This window comes from Girardinichthys multiradiatus, chromosome 13 (genome assembly GCF_021462225.1).
Source record: "Girardinichthys multiradiatus isolate DD_20200921_A chromosome 13, DD_fGirMul_XY1, whole genome shotgun sequence".
NCBI lineage: Eukaryota > Metazoa > Chordata > Actinopteri > Cyprinodontiformes > Goodeidae > Girardinichthys > Girardinichthys multiradiatus.
The window spans coordinates 19,898,825-19,917,924 of record NC_061806.1 but is presented as its reverse complement, the minus strand read 5'-3'; the positions used below and the strand labels follow the sequence as shown (position 1 = coordinate 19,917,924).

Here is a 19,100-nt window from a genome sequence, read left to right as displayed (position 1 = left end):
CTCCCAAACATGATTACTTTATCCTCAGTAAGTGAGACAACATTGGAAGTAACTGTAGAATGTGATCTGTGTTTGGACTGTTGTGGAGCTTCCTGAGTTACCAAGTCTTTTCCTGCTCTCGGTGGAGGTGGACGCTTTTTCTCTGTGTTAGGGTTTCTATAACGTCTGTATTGTTTATCACTCATGTCTGCTCTAAGTGCTTTTCCCTCCTTACATGTTACAGGAAGGGAGATGGTCACAAGAATGAGTTATGTTTTTATTCTTTTATGCTTTTATTAGCAGACTCTGGGGTCTATTCACCAGGTCCCCACTTCCCACTTCCTCTGTTTGTTTATAATCAAGACAAATGAACCCTAACCTTTTTGACCCCACACACACACACACACACACACACACACACACCCACCCTGAATGTTGTTTGAACTGTGTGTGACCAAGCATGTATAAATAAAGAGGGAGGAGTGTTAATACTTCATAGTTTGTATTGCACAGCTACCCTTGCCGCAAGTAAAACTGACTCTGTGTTGTTCCTTACCTCTGAGTTGATTAAATAATACCTAACACTCTGTCTCCCGCACCCCTCCCATATCTGCCCTGTTTCAGCTCTGTGTCTTGTCTTTTTTGGAGCCTCTTTTTGCACATCTTCCAAATTCTTCCAAAATATGGATTTGGTCAGCTGGTCTCTCAATGCAATTGATCAAATTTTCCCGACGAGAGGACGGGTCGGGAGAGCCCACTTGACGGACGGTACATTTTTCTCCGGATACAAGATGGACTCCTGCCAGAAGTGGAGGATTGTGTGTCTGTCGATAATGTCAGTCAAGGATGTGGAAGATGTGTATATAATTGGATGTTTGATATCAGGATTTCTGCTTTTTGGAGTCAGCGGTTACCTGGCATATCGAGAAATTCGGAGAATGTCAGCAGCTGTTCTGGCCATTGTAAGGCTGCCTGGCATGTGTGATGGGATCTTCAGAGCGATTAACACTCAGACTGAGATGTTACGTGAGCTGAATCGCAGACTGGATGTGATCCTTACACAGGATCGCAGGCAGGTTGCGGTTCCTGGACTCAGGGGTGAAATGGGATAAATCTTGGAGAAAGTTGTTCGCTCGGATCTGGCAGAAAGACCAGGAATTTGGCTGTTTGGATTCGCCTTTGAGAAGCACCAGCAAGACTCTCAAGGCTGACGGAAAATTAAGAGTCAGCCTAACCCAAATAATTGTTGTTTTTCTGAATCTGGCTCCCCTGCACGGCCTTGATGGCTGGCTATTGTCAACTTCTCCTGGAAGTTATGTAAACATGACGCTCTGCTCTCTCTGCACCCTCCCTTCCTTGAGGACATCTGTGGACCTGCTCAGAACTGTCTGACCGGTTGATGAACATTCCAACGTACCATCAAGGACAATGGCCTCTGTGACAGAGCTTCATGGACTTACTTGCACACACTCACTTGCACACACACACTTGCTCAAGATAAACATATGCACCCCTCACACCACCTTCACCGTTCCCGGCATGATGTTGTTTTGTCAACTTGTTGCTTCTTTGTGCTGAGGTTTTTTGCAATCTCAAACTGTATCCTGCTAAGGATAAAGTGTGAAATATGATTTTTTTCCCTCTACTTACCTAATGTGGCCTCTTTTTTCATCTAGCAAGGGCAGCGCCTGTGAGTGAGCAGTAAAGTCTCGGTGACCCGTCCCCCCTTGTCTTGTGTCATGATGTATGTTTGGATGGGTTGTACTGGAATTCTAATTTCCCCTCGGGGATCAATAAAGTATCTTTGAATTGAATTGAATTTGAACTCCTCTCTGAGTGGCCTTTCAGTAGGGATGGGCAATATGGACTTTAAGTGTTATCACGATATTTTGTGGTATTTATCGTACCATTTAAGTGACCATGAAGGAGTATTTATAATGTCTTTGCAGGCTTTTTTTAGGTATCTACAGTCACCGGCCACTTTATTAAGTACACCTATCCAACTGCTCGTTAACGCAAATTTCTAATCAGCCAATCACATGACAGCAACTAAATGCATTTAGGTATGTAGACGTGGTCAAGACTATCTGCTGCAGTTCAAACCGCGTATCAGAATGAGGAAGAAAGGTGATTTAAGTGACTTTGAACGTGGCATGGTTGTTGGTGCCAGACTGGCTGGTCTGAGTATTTCAGAAACTGCTGATCTACTGGGATTTTCACACACTACCATCTCTAGGGTTTACAGAGAATGGTCTGAAAAAGAAAAAATATTCAGTGAGCGGCAGTTCTGTGGGCGCAAATGCCTTGTTGATGCCAGAGGTGAGAGGAGAATGGCCAGACTGGTTCGAGCTGAGAGACAGGAAACAGTAACTCAAATAACCACTCGTTACAACCAAGGCATGCAAAAGAGCATCTCTGAACGCACAACACGTCGAACCTTGAGGCGGATTGGCTACAGCAGGAGAAGACTACACCGGGTGCCACTCCTGTCAGCTAAGAACAGGAAACTGAGGCTACAATTTGCACAGGCTCACCAAAATTAGACAATAGAAGATTGGAAAAATGTTGCCTGGTCTGATGAGTCTCAATTTCTGCTGCGATATTCGGATGGTAGGGTCAGAATTTGGCGTCAACAACTTGAAAGCATGGATCCATCCTGCCTTGTATCAACGGGTCAGGATGGTGGTGGTGGTGTAATGGTGTGGGGGATATTTTCTTGTCACATTTTGGGCCCCTTAGTACTAGTTGAGCATCGTGTCAACGCCACAGCCTACCTGAGTGTTGTTGCTGACCATGTCCATCCCTTTATGACCACAGTGTACCCATCTTCTGATGGTTACTTCCAGCAGGATAACGTGCCATGTCATAAAGCACGAATCATCTCAGACTGGATTCTTGAACACGACAATGAGTTCACTGGACTCAAATGGCCTCCACAGTCACCAGATCTCAATCCAAGAGAGCACCTTTGGGATGTGGTGGAACAAGAGATTCGCATCATAGATGTGCAGCCGACAAATCTGCAGCATCTGTGTGATGCTATCATGTCAATATGGACCAAACTCTGAGGAATGTTTCCAGTACCTTGTTGAATTTATGCCACGAAGGATTAAGGCAGTTCTGAAGGCAAAGGGGGTCCAACCCGGTACTAGCAAGGTGTACCTAATAAAGTGGCCGGTGAGTGTATATGGCTTGGACTGCATGTCACTGCAGTCCAAGCCCCACAAACACAAATACTTGTATTAAAACCATACCCGTTGCAAAATGGGCTTCTTCAGGACACCAGTTACTTTAAGAAGTGTGTTTTTTATCACTAAACTGCACACAGTCACTGGAACCAACAGTGGTGAAAATAGTATAAGTAACAACCCTGACAATAATTTCATTAGAACAGGCATGTAATGTCACGATAAATCAAAATTCTTACCACGATAAGAAATATGTCACAATAACAATAAACAGCATGATAATCGCCCATCCCTGCCTTTCAGACCGTCTTTTACTGGACTCGTTTCAATGTGGATAGTGACATTCTTCACAAGGTCTTTTGGCTTGTTCTTCTGTGGTTGACATACAAGTGTTGCACCAAAACACCTTCCTCTCTCCTCCATGAACTGCATGATAGCTGGTCATTCCCATGGTATTTTTACTTCATATGATTGTTTAAACAGATGAATGAGGCAGTTTTTGGGATCTGGGGATTTTAATCAAGGGTGAACTAGACTTCTGGAGGTCCAAGGTTCTCGTCCTGATATCTTGGTTTATGTCTGCCATTGCAAAATAACTGTTAAAACAATCTACAGTTTGAGTAACCTTAACATGTTGTGTATTATAGCTGCAGAGTGTAGTGCTGATGAATAATCAATCACATTTAAGGAATGCTACAGTAAACACATAGATTTCCAAGGCTGGGTTAAATGAGTGGGAGTAGGGATTTATGAGCAGGTTTAATAGAGAAATGTTTCATAAAAAAGAATCAGAGAACTGAATGGCCTTGACCCAATATACAAAACTTCATAAAATGATGTATTTTATTTAAAAGCATGCTGTTTCAATGAATGGTAAACTCACTGAACCTACACAAACCAGTCAAAAGGCTTTTACACTAACTTACGTAGATTCATAGCTGCTCCAAAATTAATATCTTAAAATTCAAAAATGAATTTCAAGATAAAATGAAATTCAAATTTGACTAGTAACTTTATGAATATTCAAAACATGCTGCAAAAGCTTTCCGTTAAAACTACATTTTTACTGAAAGCAGTCATTTTATCCACAAAAGCCTAGAAAGTTGTTTATTGTTCCATTGGTGTCATTAAAGATATGAACATAAAATTTGATGGTTTCTTACCTTACCTAGTGTCTACCTTTTTCTAATAAATTTATATAAATAGTTTGTCATTGGTTGTCAGCCGGGTCTGCTCAGGCGAGGCTGGTGGCAGGTATAAAATTAAAGTAAAAAGCAAACATCAGCACAATTTGTCAGTAGATCGATGGATTAACATATCTGCTTCATTCAGCCCGAGCCATTGGGCATTATACAAAAAAACAATCAACAATTGTTAATTGAAATGGGTTAGATAAGATGGAAAACCAATAATTCACAAAGAACAGTACATATTTTGTGGATTATGAGGTATTCATTATTAAGCTTAAGATAGATGAAGGTTAAAAATGAAATATATAAATAAATAAATATGCTTGATGCTTTTTTTATTTTTTTTATTTTATTTTTTTTTACTTCACACCTACGAGGAATGTTATATTAGTAAAGCTGGAATTCAGTGCAGTCATATTTATGTATTTTCAAGTTGCATGTTTTTCCTTTAACAATCAGATATATAATATACTTTACTATACTTTAAATAGAGAAATATAACAATTGATCATAGGGGAAAATGTGGGGAAAAAAAGAGTAAAGGAAATGTGGCCTAATTGCTCATCTATATTGTCATTGTAATATTCAACAATCGTACTATGTTTTCCTAATTTTACAGAACCTCTTTTTAAACAGCTTTAAGGCACATGTTTACAAGTTTCAGAGTCATCCAATGTGCCTTTTTGTGTGGTTCAGTATTAAAGCTCAGCACTTAACTTTCCACTCAACACTACCTTTCAAAACATGAGGACAGGAAGTTTTTCCCTGCACTGCCACATTGAGGGAGAAGCCAAAGATGACCCTTGGCTCTCTGCCTGTTTTCCTCTGCTTTGACAGCAAGGAATCTGCAGATTATAACATGGAAATGGCCATGTCCTCCTTTTGGCAGATACACCTTGGCAGCTTCCACATTTTCCCATTGAGTGAGTTATTTAAAATGCAAATGTTTAAATAAGTACCTTCAATTTAAGTTTAAGTGTTTAGGCTGTTTCTTTTCTTGTAACTTTTCTAGGCTATGGCTTTAGCGAACTAAAATTAGTAGCAATTGCTAGATTGCTTTGCAGTGTCTTCTAAAAGAATGCATACCGCTTAAACTTTGCCACATTTTGTCATACTTCCGCTTCAAACTTCAATGTATTCTATTGAGATATTGCAACAGCAGAGAGGGAGAGGAAGGTGCTCTAGTCAGTATTGAATGTTCTGGCCTAAATGCAATGTGTTGGTGTCTGTGGCTAAAACCAACATCAACCTAAAATCATCCTGGACACACCCTACCAATGGTGGCGGCAGCATTACGCAATGGGGATGATTACCTGAAGCTAAATCCAGGACAACGGCCAAGACAGCGGGACAAGGACCGTAGACATACAGCCAGAACTACAATGGAATGCTTTAGATCAAAGCATGCTCATGTGTTAGAATGGCCTAGTCAAAGTCAAGACCTAACCAGAAAAATAGAGAATTTGCTGCAACACTTGATATTGATGTTCAAAGACTCTGTATATGCTCTTAGCTGCCTATCATTACCAGCTATATCCTAAGAAACATCGGTATATTGTCCTCATCATCACTGCAGTTGACTTCCCTCTCCCTCAGGCGCCCATTTGGATCTCCACCCTATGTGAACCTATGCTGAGGAACATCTGCTTCTCCAAAGAGACATATGCGTTTTGGGGTCGACTTTGCAACAGAACTGTGTTTGTTTTCCTTCTGCTTGCTTGTTCAACCAGACAGCCTGCTGTTTTGTTTAAAGCGGGGTAAACCTAGTGCCACCTCTGCTCACATCAACCACTGCAGGGCTTCCAGTGCTCAGAGACCTAGCACCGCACAGCTGCACCTGTTTCCTCTTATTTTTGGCTACACCCAGCTCTTCCTTGTTTACTTATCCCACTTTATCTTCATTTTTTTCTGTCTCCATTTGTTTGGCTGTATTTCTTTTATTCCATGTCCTTGGCAGTTCACATGACTGCTTTGTCTATTTTTCTGATTACCAGTCTGACAGGTAATCAGGCCAGTAAATTCCCTTTAAATTATTCATAGGTAATTAGCCCTTGCTTCTATCATTCAGTTGTTTGTATTTAGTTGGTGAAAAACTAGTGGGAACCTCGTTCCTTTCTACCAAATGAATGTTATCAAGAGATCTATCCATAATCAGTACCTGTCAGTTCTCATTTGCTTGACCAGGAATAAAACGGGGATATTCACTTTCTGTGTTGGTGACAGCTGTGGACAGAGACATGTTTGAGTTCAGAGTGAAAGATAAAGGGATTTCGTCAGTCTGTTTGATTATTTTATATAACAAAATCTTCTAGAAAGCCACTCCTCAGACGTTTCCACAGATTAAGGTGACAATGAGAAATTTTATATTCATCCATCTTCTTAGCTGCATACAGTCAGAGCACCTCAAACTCGAAGGCTGCTTGAAAGACAAAACTTGCCCATTATCAAATAGGCTACTTCAGCTCAGCTGCGTAGTTGTAAGGTGCACTCACCAGCAGTGGAAAAATAGGTCAAACAGGAAATGTAACAATCCCAATCATATTGGCAGTTTTAGGTGTTCGCAAATAGCATCAGAGTTTACTGTTAGATCACAATTCTCATAAGTTCTTTTTTTTTCTAGTAATAATAAACAATATAACTTCCTATCAATATTCAACACATCAATTAATATTTATTTTGTTTTTTTGTTTTAAACCTAGATTTTCAGAATGTTCACAATTTAGATTGAGAGAAATCCTGCATGAAATCATAGGTAAACTTGCTCGTTTCTGGTTCAAGAAGGACTGCAATAGCCTCTCTTTCTGCATGAAAACTTGTATTTCTTTGGCTTCATGTCATGCAGGAAGAATAACCTTCAAGGATTTATGGAGGATGGTGGAAACCTTTGTGTGATGAAGAGGCTGCATTGTACTGCTGAGGAGAGAAATTGGCTGGCCAAATAAGAGTACACAGTGCAGGGTGTGCTTGGAGACAAAGGCTGGCCTGCAGAACCGTTAACCCGAGTCCGTCCTAAGGCTCCCACAGAGTCGGGCGTACTTGACTCCGTGGATGTCCAGGCATACTTGAGGCAGACTCAAAGCGTATGTCCATGTCACTCAATAAACTGCTCGGTGGCAAAAAGTCTCCACATCGAATAGTTTTATTTGTGACACACTTCTCTGAGCAAACAGTTGCGAGGACGGGCAGTGTCGCTCTCTGTGTCACACTATATTCCCTAGTCTGGTTTAATGGCCTTACATTCCACCTATTTTTCTATTGTTTTTCCAAAGCAAGGCGGTTCATTTTCAGCTGCAAGTAAAGTTGCGACATGTACCCTCCCCAGGTAGGGAACTGTTTTTTTTTTGTTTTTCATGGCATCGTGTCTGAATCCAGCTGAATTTACTAAGTGCTGTTGCTGTCAGCTAGAACCCTTCTCTCCAGGTGACAAAGCAGTGGATTTGCTGGGAGATTTCCTGATGCTGTGGTGAATGTTTGATTTAAAACCTGAGGTAGCAATAAAACAAATGGATACTACCACCATGCCATGGTTTGTACAACACTTGGTTATCATGGAGACTGAACATGGACTGGTGGACACACGTTGCTGACTTCTTAGGCAACTCCTTATGATGCATGGGCTGCTGCAGCTCATACTAAGGATGACACTACTTCATCAATATTCTCTGGACAAGTAATTTGGACAACTGGCTTCAGGCATTAAATGTGCAGGTGTAAGGTACCTTATTGTGCAATAAGTGTTGCAACAGATGATGAAAGGCAAACAAAAGGAAAAGTAAACAGATGAGTTTTGAATTACTGACATATTTGGGTTTAAAAACAACTGCTCGACTCCATTAAGGACCTGAGGTCTTCATAAATGTCTCTGTTGTCAAAATGGAGGATGTAGACACCAGTTTTCTTTTAGGATTTTATCGCAAATAGGTCTTCTAATGGATCAAATCAGGTTTCATATACCAAGTACAACAGATGAAATGAGACAGAAATTACAGTGACCCTTATCCACAGTGTGCTGCTGATCTCCCAGAAGCACGCTTAAATTACACGTAATTACAGAGAACAGAATTAAAGATAACATCCTGTTATTAATCTGAGTGCATGCTCCTACGCTAACAGTTCACTTCACAATGGTTATGTACAGAGACATGAGCGTGTTTTGTGTCTGTGTGGTGGCTTTATTACAGGGAAAACTGAAAACATTAAAGGCAGACATGGAATTTGATTTCAACTTTAAGGTGATAAAAAAAAATCATTGGCACATAATATCAAAGCAGCCACTCTTCTTTGTTTTTGTTAACAGCAAGATTTTGCACCCATTTAGTTTTCATACATAACAAAAAGGCAACAGTCACACACATTATGACAAACATTGATCACTGATTTTGTTTGGTTGCTGCTTTGTGCAGAGTACGGAGGCTTGGGACTCGACTTCAGCTACAGCATTGCTATAGCAGAGGAGCTGGGCAACATTCACTGCGGTGGCATTCCCATGGCCATTGGTGTACAAAGTGACATGGCTACACCAGCTCTGGCCAGGTAGTACTCTTATAAACTAATTTACATAGTCTGATTGTTAATTTATTATTACAAAGTGATATCTAATCCGTACCAATAGCTGTTCCCTTTGCTCCCCCTCTCCAACAAACATGTTATTGCTGAGACACAATCATCTTTTACAAACCCATCGCAAGAAATTTTTTTATATTCCTTGTTTTTCTTCATTTAGGTGGAACATTACTGACTTATTAAGGGAGTTCATGACATCATAGTTATACAACATTAAGACTCCTACCACCCTTAAATATTTGTGACAGTTTCACACTGCAGTGAAAAGCACAAGCTGTTCAGTTGTGCTGATTATACTTATCACACGTTTACAGTTTAAATATCACAGAAAAGCCACATTGAAAGGTATGCACATGCAGGTGATTCATGCACCATCGATTTCCCTGTCATTTTTTAATAAAGGATCTATTTTAGAAGCTTTACTGTTTTTATTAGCATGGAAATTTGTAGCATGCCGATTGGTCTGTACAAAAAGGTTTTAGTATACACAAATTGGCCAAAAGAGGTCATCTTCTCCTTCTACAATAATAACTTTGTCCAAAGAATATCTTGGGATATTCTTTGGACAAAGGTCCTTTGCATTTTGGAATATGCATTGTTGACGATTGGCTTTCAAGACAATCCTTTTGATTAATATCTGAAAGGTTTGAAGGCAGGGTAAAATTCTCAGATATTTGTGTGGGATTGGTTTGCAGAAATATTCACATCTTTGCAAGTGTAAGGTTGCAAGGGTCTTCGGCATGACATTGAAGTGTAAATAAACAAAAAGAGCTTATGTTATCTATGTCAGTAGTCACAGTGTTGTGTCTGATAGTTGTATCTGGTATCAGTCTCCCAACCATGTAGTCTTGCTGTGTGAATTGTTCCTGCTAAGAAGTAGCTGCTGTTGACACATTTCAGAATTGTGGAAGGTAGACAATTGAAGTCTCAGGAGTTTAATTAGGACATGGAATACATCTCTGCCTGAAACAGGGTTTATGTATGAAGAGTACTGCTTAAACTGGGGGAAGTGGTACCTCAGGAGACCCAATTTATGTCCCTTAGGGACCTGCAATTGCTTAAAACTGTGTAGGCAGTCTTGTAACTGTAGCTGCGTCTTACCACAGATACGCAACAGTTTGAAACAATTTTTTTCACTTGTCTGACCATCATATTTAATGTGAAATACTAATTTAACTGTATCATGTTGTGCAGTTTCTTTATGCACTTCTGTATGTGTTTGTGACCTCACAGGTTTGGTTCAGATGAGCTCAAGAAAGAGTTCCTGGTACCCTCCATCATGGGGGACAAAGTGGCCTGTCTCGGTGTGAGTGAGGTTGGAGCTGGCTCTGATGTATCAAGTACGTATTCATTCTTCAACGTGTTATTCATTTATAGGAATGTCGGGATCAGAACATGTTTTCTACTATACCTTTTTGAGTAACAAGTAAGAATAGGCATTTGGCAAAACAGAGTCCTAGTTCAATTCTTCTATAAAATCAATGTTATGTATATGCTTGAAAAATCACAAGCTTTAAACTGTAGTAAAATAAACGCCCTACATATCATCAGTGTTATAAAGTCTACATTAGCATTGTGATTGTGCAGTTTCTACCATCCATTTGTCGTGGGAGCAACGGATATTTTATCCCAACAGGAGTTTCTGCTGGACAATCTTTTGTTTTTAGTGGTATTCGTGGCGCAGTTTTTAAGTCAAGTCTTGCTCTTGCTGTTGATTTTCCTCATGTGAAAAAGTTAGTTGAAGTGCTAGGCCTACTCTTGATATAACTTGTCGATAATTCAGCTTGTGACATATTTCAATGAGGTTATTGTGTGCAGAGAAATCTTGCAGAAACGTTCTCCTGCTTCATATACTTTGCGCTTTGCTTTAAAAATTACGAAATATAATAGCGAGTGTCTCAGCTGTTTACACCCCGCCACACACACACATCTGTCTGGGGAGCACACAGTTGTGATTATTATTATGATTATATTTTTCAATATTTAACTAAATAATAATCTGGTCTGTTAAGTGTTGTCCTGGGAATACCAGCCCAATAAGGTCGTGGTATTAAGATAACAGAGAAAAGGGTGAATCCCCCAGTGGGCCCACGACCTGCAGGGAGAACCGTGAGGGACCGGTGCAAAGAGGATTGGGCGGCGGACGAAGGTGTAGACTTCGGCGGCCCGATCCCCGGATGCTTAGGCTGGCTCTAGGGACGTGGAATGTCACCTCACTGGGGGGGAAGGAGCCTGAGCTTGTGCGGGAGGTTGAGAGATACCAACTAGAAATAGTCGGGCTCGCCTCCACGCACGGCGTGGGCTCTGGAACCCATCTCCTCAAGAGGGGCTGGACTCTCTTCTACTCTGGAGTGGCCCACAGGGAGAGGCGGCAGGCTGGGGTGGGTTTGCTTGTTGCCCCCCAGCTCAGCTGTCTCGTGTTGGGGTTTACTCCAGTGGATAAGAGGGTTGCATCCCTGCGCCTTCAGGTTGGGGACAGGTCTCTGACTGTCGTTTCGGCCTACGGGCCGAGCGGTAGTGCGGAGTACCCGGCCTTCTTGGCGTCCCTGCCGGGGGTGCTGGATAGTGCCCCTCCCAGGGACTCCATTATTCTGCTGGGTAAATTCAACGCCCACGTGGGAAACGACAATGACACCTAGAGAGGCGTGATCGGGAGGAATGGCGTCACGGATCTGAATCCGATTGGTGTTTTGTTATTGGACTTCTGTGCTAGTCACGGATTGTCCATAATGAACACCATGTTCAAACATAAGGATGGCCATCAGTGCACTTGGCACCGGGACACCCTAGGCAGGAGGTCAATGATCGACTTTGTTGTCCTATCATCAGACCTTCAGCCGCATGTTTTGGAAACTAGGGTGAAGAGAGGGGCTGAGGTGTCCACTGATCACCACCTGGTGGTGAGTTGGATCCACTGGAAGAGGAGAAAGACGGACAGACTTGGCAGGCCCAAGTGCATAGTGAGGGTCTGCTGGTAACGTCTGGCGGAGCCCGTGGCCAGGGATGTATTCAACTCTCACCTCCGGGAGAGCTTTGACCAGATTCCGGGGGATGTTGGAGACATAGAGTCTGGGTGGACCATGTTCTCCGCATCTATTGTCGATGCTGCTGCCCGTATCCAAAAGGTCTGCGGTGCCTGTCGCGGTGGCAATCCCCGAACCCGGTGGTGGACACCGGCAGTAAGGGACGCTATCAAGCTGAAGAAGGAGTCCTATCGGCTGATTGGCTTGTGGGACTCCTGAGGTGGCTGACGGGTACCGTGAGGCCGGGTGTGCTGTGGCAGAGGCAAAAACTCTGCAAAACGTTCGGTGAGGCCATGGAGAAGAACTATCGGTTGGCCTCGAAGCGATTCTAGCAAACCGTCGGCACCTCAGGAGTGGGAAGCAGTGCTTCGCCAACACTGTTTACAGTGGGGGTGGGAGGCTGCTGACCTCGACTGGGGACATTATCGGGCGGTGGAAGGAGTACTTCGATGATCTCCTCAATCCTGCCATCACGCATTCCCTGGTGGAAACAGAGGCTGGGGGCTCGGGGTTAGACTCTTTCATCGCCCAGGCTGATGTCACCGAGGTGGTTAAAAAGCTCCACGGTGGCATGGCTTCGGGGGTGGATGAGATCCGCCTTGAGTACCTCAAGTCTCTAGATGTTGTGGGGCTGTCATGGTTGACACGCCTCTTCAACATTGCGTGGTGGTCAGGGACAGTGCCTCTGGACTGGCAGACTGGGGTGGTGGTCCCCCTTCATAAGAATGGTGACCGGAGGGTGTGTTACAACTACAGGGGATCACACTTCTCATCCTCCCTGGTAAGGCCTACGCCAGGGTATTGGAGAGGAGAGTCCGGCCGATAGTCGAACCTTGGCTTCAGGAGGAGCAGTGTGGTTTTCGTCCCGGCCGTGGAACACTGGACCAGCTCTATACCCTCTACAGGGTGCTCGAGGGTTCATGGGAGTTTGCCCAACCGATCCACATGTGTTTTGTGGACCTGGAGAAAGCATTCGACTCTGTACCACATGATGCCCTGTGGAGGGTGCTCCAGGAGTATGGAATCGGAGGCCCTTTATTAGCGGCCATGCGGTGTCTGTACAAGCTGTACAAGTGGAGCAGGAGTTTGGTCTACCTTCCTACGCTCACCTATGGCCATGAACTTTGGGTCATGACCGAAAGAACGAGATCCCGGTTACAAGCGGCTGAAATGAGCTTCCTTCGTAGGGTGGCCGGGCACTCACTTAGAGATAGGGTGAGGAGCTCGGCCATCCGGGAGGGGCTCGGAGTAGAGCCGCTGCTCCTCCACATCGAGAGGAGCCATTTGAGGTAGCTCGGGCATCTATACCAGATGCCTCCTAGACGTCTTCCTCGGGAGGTGTTTCAGGCAGGTCCCACTGGGAGGAGGCCCAGGGGACGGCCCAGGACACGCTGGAGGGACTATGTCTCTCGGCTGGCCTAGGAATGCCTTGGGCTCCCCCCGGAGGAGCTGGAGGAGGTGTCTGGAGAGAGGGACGTCTGGGTGTCTTTGCTGAGTCTGCTGCCCCCGCGACCCGGTCCCGGATAAAGCGGAAGACGACGAGTACGAGAAAAGGGTGAAACGAGGGCTGGCATTACTAAACAGCAAAACTGCTCACACATGGAATAAATTCACACAATGTAACAATGTCTTTACCATACTAGAACAATTCAACTAAAACTACCAAGTAAAATGAAAGAATAAGACAGACCAATGAACTATGTACAATATGAACAAGGGAATCAAAGATGGATAAAAACCATGACCAAAAGAGTGATGCAGCATTACCATTCAATGTTATTTTTGTTTGAGAACCAAGGATTATCTAGAGAAATCTGGAAATGACTTTAAGTTAGTATTAGAACTAACTTAACCAATAATTGGCATGCCTTCAAACCACCAATCACAATGCAAGATCAGATAAAATATTATTTTAATAAAAAATATTTCAAAGAATGCTTTGCTGAATAAAACCCAACCTTCGGGATAACCTCTTAATGTTGTTTAAGTAACTGTCTTTATTTTGTAAAATAAGATTTAAGGATATATTACTTTGAATGGAAACCAGCAACCTTTCATGATGCTTAACTAGCTATCCTGACCTGAGTCACATGCCTAGCCTTGGCCATTAGCGGTTGGAGCTAACAAAGGAAACTCATAGCTTGTTACTACTCCTTTAAATCAAACATGTACCTTTGAAAAATACCATTAATTCAAGGATTAAAATGCATGAGCATTGACAGCACCTTATGGCCGATCTGTGTTTAAAACCACCCTGTGAAAAAAGTAAACACAAAACAAATAACTAACCTCAATGTCTAGTCTTAACCACTCCCTTTCCAATGAATGTTGGATTATCTGAGCAGCAGATCAATACCAAAACTTTGTAGTTGCTTCCGGTCGGCAGGGACTCGACCGTCGGATTGTTGCCACTTTGGATCCAAGTTGAAGAGTTATGCCTTCTCGCCTGCAGGGAGACATTTGCGCGTGGTCTCCTGTCCGGCTCTCGCTGGAGATCCATGTGGTAGAGATTGAATGGAAGTTGGGATAGGTTTTTTGTTAAGAGATTTATCTCTGACTCATCCTCTTCCTGAGCTGAGCTAGAATTAGGTCAATGTGATTTATTTTAAAAGTTTCAGAAATGTTCATAAAGCCCTTTGATTATGTACAGTTCAGAGGCTATGTTTCAACCTCTGGCTGGGATCCCAACAACACCATGCAGAGTAAGTCACATGACCCGAAACTACACCAGCCAATACAGTCCCTCTTTCAATGTGAATGGCATTGTAAGACTTTAAAACCACCAGGATTGTTGGGGAAACCAGATTTGTTAGATCGACAGAGTAACATGCAAGGTATATGCTAGTTTTTTCAAGTTGTGCTCACAAACATACAGCGCTTCCAAAAAGTATTCACACCTTATAGATTTCTTCTGTTTTTGCTTTTAACCATGAGCAGATGCTTAGGATTGGACCAGGATATCCTTAATAATTTGTCTTCTTTAATTACTTCTCTGGTGTAGTTGGTGCCCTATTAGGCTTGTTTCACAGTATCCTCTCCTCTCCTTAGATTTAGTAATGTTCCAAGCTTGGGATTGCTTTGCTTTTTTCTTTACATTGAAGTTGATCATCTTTTTATCCTATGTATAAGTTTTGCAACATGACACATGCTCAACTGCTCTTTAATCCAGGTATTAAGACCAAGGCAGTGAAAAAAGGGGATGAATATGTGATAAATGGAGGAAAGATGTGGACAACCAATGGTACCCAGGCTGACTGGATGTGTCTACTTGCCAACACCAGCGATGGACCCCCACACAGGAACAAATCTCTCATCTGTTTACCCATGAACTTGCCAGGTGGGGGCAGAGATGTCATATATATATTCATTTTAGGAATTTTGCAAATATAGATAACTTGTAGAGGTGTTTAATATAGCTTGGTAATGATATACATCAAGAACAAATCCTGAAACTGAAGTTTGGCTTAATTATTATTTTTTTAATAGCATTAAATATTTCCTAATATTTTGTTTTTGAGTACATATTAATTCAGTTTTCATTTTTTTCCCCCCAAAGGAGTGCATGTTGCCCGGAAGATTAATAAAATAGGGATGTGGTCATCAGATACAGCGGAAGTCTTTTTCGATGATGTCCACGTGCCCTGCAAGAACATCATCGGCCAGGAAGGCATGGGTTTCACCTATCAGATGCTTCAGTTCCAGGAAGAGAGGCTCTGGGCCGTGGCCAATAGTGAGTATTCCTAATCACTCTCACTTTCCAAGTAAAATAAAATCACAAAATTAAATCTCTCTGATGTTTTCTTTACTGTTTCTCCTGTTTTCTTTCATTAAATAGTCCTCTTTGCTATTTTGTTTGTTTAGCTTTGACAAATAGGGAGTTTTGGTCATGCGGTTTAACCTCTTATTCTTTTGTAAAATAGTTTTAGATTTTGTGAAACAAGTCTGACTTGTTTTCTTGGCAGGGTGAGAAGCTTTTTCGAAATGAAGCAAACCAAAATGCCTTTCCAAAAATGGATGATTGCACATCCGTCTATCTTACAACTTGCTCAACTTGCAGTGCTGCAGATTAGTAGATCAGCAGAGTTTCCTCACCCTAAGCATGAATGTCATTATATATTTGGGTTGTAATAATTTTTTTCAACCATTTTCAAGGTGCACTCAAAATAAAGGACACAACTTAAGTGCTCTATTAGGAATATATGGAACAATCAGATCTCTGATGTATGATGGAGCTAGATCATTAAGGGCTCTTTGAGAAGGAGAATTTTAAATTCTATTCTGGATTTAACATGGAGACAATGAAGGGAAGCTAAAATAGGAGAGAGAAATATAATCTCTCTTTTTAATTTTCATCAGAACTCTTGCTGCAGCATTTTGAATCAGCTGAAGGCTTTTAACTGCATTTTGTGGACATCCTGATAGTAAAGAATTACAATAGTCCAGCCTTGAAGTAACAAATGCATGGACCAGTTTTTCAGCGTCACTCCTGGACGGGATATTTCTAATTTTGGCAATGTTCCGGAGATGAAAGAAGGAAATCCTAGAAACCTGTTTAATATGGGATTTAAATGACATGTCCTGGTCAAAAATAACACCAAGGTTTTTTACTTTATTACCGGAGGTCAATTTAATACCATCCAGGTTAAGTGATTGACTAAGCAGTTTCTTTTTTAAAGACTCCGGTCCAAAGACAACAACTTCTGTCTTGTCTGAATTTAGAAACAGAAAATGTATCCCGTGCTGCCTGATAATTTTATCCATTGGAAGCATATATATAGAAAAGAGAATTGGCCCAAGCACTGAACCCCGTGGTACTCCACAAGTAACCCTAGAGTTTAAAGATGATTTTTTGTTAACATAAATAATTTGGTTGGGATATTGTCTAACATACAAGTTGAAGGTTTAGATTAAGCTAATATTTTCAATTCAAATTCAAAGATACTTTATTGATCCCCGAGGGGAAATTAGAATTCCAGTACAACCCATCCAAACATACATCATGACACAAGACAAGGGGGGGACGGGTCACCGAGACTTTGCTGCCCACTCACAGGCGCTGCCCTTGCTAGATGAGAAAAGAGACCACATTAGGTAAGTAGAGGGAAAAAATCATATTTCACACTTTATCCTTAGCAGGATACAGTTTGAGATTGCAGAAAACCTCAGCACAAAGAAGCAACAAGTTTACAAAACAACATCATGCCGGGAACGGTGAAGGTGGTGTGAGGGGTGCATATGTTTATCTTGAGCATGTGTGTGTGTGCAAGTGAGTGTGTGCAAGTAAGTCCATGAAGCTCTGTCACAGAGGCCATTGTCCTTGATGGTACGTTGGAATGTTCATCAACCGGCCAGACAGTTCTGAGCAGGTCCACAGATGTCCTCAAGGAAGGGAGGGAGCAGAGCGTCATGTTTACATAACTTCCAGGAGAAGTTGACAATAGCCAGCCATCAAGGCCGTGCAGGGGAGCCAGATTCAGAAAAACAACAATTATTTGGGTTAGGCTGACTCTTAATTTTCCGTCAGCCTTGAGAGTCTCGCTGGTGCTTCTCAAAGGCGAATCCAAACAGCCAAATTCCTGGTCTTTCTGCCAGATCCGAGCGAACAACTTTCTCCAAGATTTATCCCAGTTCACCCCTGAGTCCAGGAACCGCAACCTGCCTGCGATCCTGTGTAAGGATCACATCCAGTCTGCGATTCAGCTCACGTAACATCTCAGTCTGAGTGTTGATCGCTCTGAAGATCCCATCACACATGCCAGGCAGCCTTACAATGGCCAGAACAGCTGCTGACATTCTCCGAATTTCTCGATATGCCAGGTAACCGCTGACTCCAAAAAGCAGAAATCCTGATATCAAACATCCAATTATATACACATTTTCCACATCCTTGACTGACATTATCGACAGACACACAATCCTCCACTTCTGGCAGGAGTCCATCTTGTATCCGGAGAAAAATGTCCCGTCCGGGCAAGTGGGCTCTCCCAACCCCTGTCTTCTCGTCGAGAAAATTGGATCAATTGCATTGAGAGACCAGCTGACCAAATCCATATTTTGGAAGAATTTGGAAGATGTGCAAAAAGAGGCTCCAAAAAAGACAAGACACAGAGCTGAAAAAGGGCAGATATGGGAGGGGTGCGGGAGACAGAGTGTTAGGTATTATTTAATCAACTCAGAGGTAAGGAACGACACAGAGTCAGTTTTACTTGCGGCAAGGGTAGCTGTGCAATACAAACTATGAAGTATTAACACTCCTCCCTCTTTATTTATACATGCTTGGTCACACACAGTTCAAACAACATTCAGGGTGTGTGTGTGTGTGTGTGGGGTCAAAAAGGTTAGGGTTCATTTGTCTTGATTATAAACAAACGTGGGAAGTGGGGACCTGGTGAATAGCCCCCAGAGTCTGCTAATAAAAGCATAAAAGCATAAAAGAATAAAAGCATAACTCATTCTTGTGACCATCTCCCTTCCTGTAACATGTAAGGAGGGAAAAGCACTTAGAGCAGACATGAGTGATAAACAATACAAAAGTTATAGAAACCCTAACACAGAGAAAAAGCGTCCACCTCCACCGAGAGCAGGAAAAGACTTGGTAACTCAGGAAGCTTCACAACAGTCCAAACACAGATCAGGTTCTACAGTTACTTCTAATGTTGTTTCACTTACTGAGGATAAAGTAATCATGTTCGGGAGTATGCCATGGTCACATGGAGCTCAGTATCTGGCATGTACTGTGCCTCCTGGGAGGTTTGTTTTTCTCTGGTTCTCCTCAGCAGTTCTCGAGCTGTTGGTGTGGGGCCTAGATCGAGGGACCAGTAATAATGCGGCTGCGAGAGTTCATTTAGGACTAGGGCATCTTCTTCCACTATAGCTTTCATACCTGTTTTTGTTGATACTATATTTATATGGAACTTTTGCATAAGATCTCTTCCCAACAGGTTTACTGGGCATTTTTGACTTATCAGAACAGGAGCCTGACGAGTAAGTTTTGTCTTAGGTTCTGTTATTGTTACTGGTGCACTTAGGTAATGTACCTCTGATGTGCCAGCTGCTGATCTAACATGCACTGCGGTGTTAGAATATTTTACTACGGGTGGAGGTTTAGTTAGCACAGTTCTACATGCCCCTGTATCACACAAACAGCTATATGCTTT

General features: G+C 42.4%; 1 protein-coding gene across 1 annotated transcript in view; it reads left to right on the top strand.

Annotated features, from left to right (window-relative positions):
* zgc:85777 (uncharacterized protein LOC405871 homolog) overlaps window positions 1-19,100 on the top strand; it is a 40,228-nt gene that overhangs the window by 10,827 nt on the left and 10,301 nt on the right. The window contains exons 3-6 of the mRNA XM_047384399.1: window positions 8,761-8,890; window positions 10,154-10,260; window positions 15,113-15,280; window positions 15,500-15,673. Of these exons, the coding sequence (XP_047240355.1) occupies window positions 8,761-8,890; window positions 10,154-10,260; window positions 15,113-15,280; window positions 15,500-15,673 (579 nt within the window). The remainder of the gene's footprint in view (window positions 1-8,760; window positions 8,891-10,153; window positions 10,261-15,112; window positions 15,281-15,499; window positions 15,674-19,100) is intronic.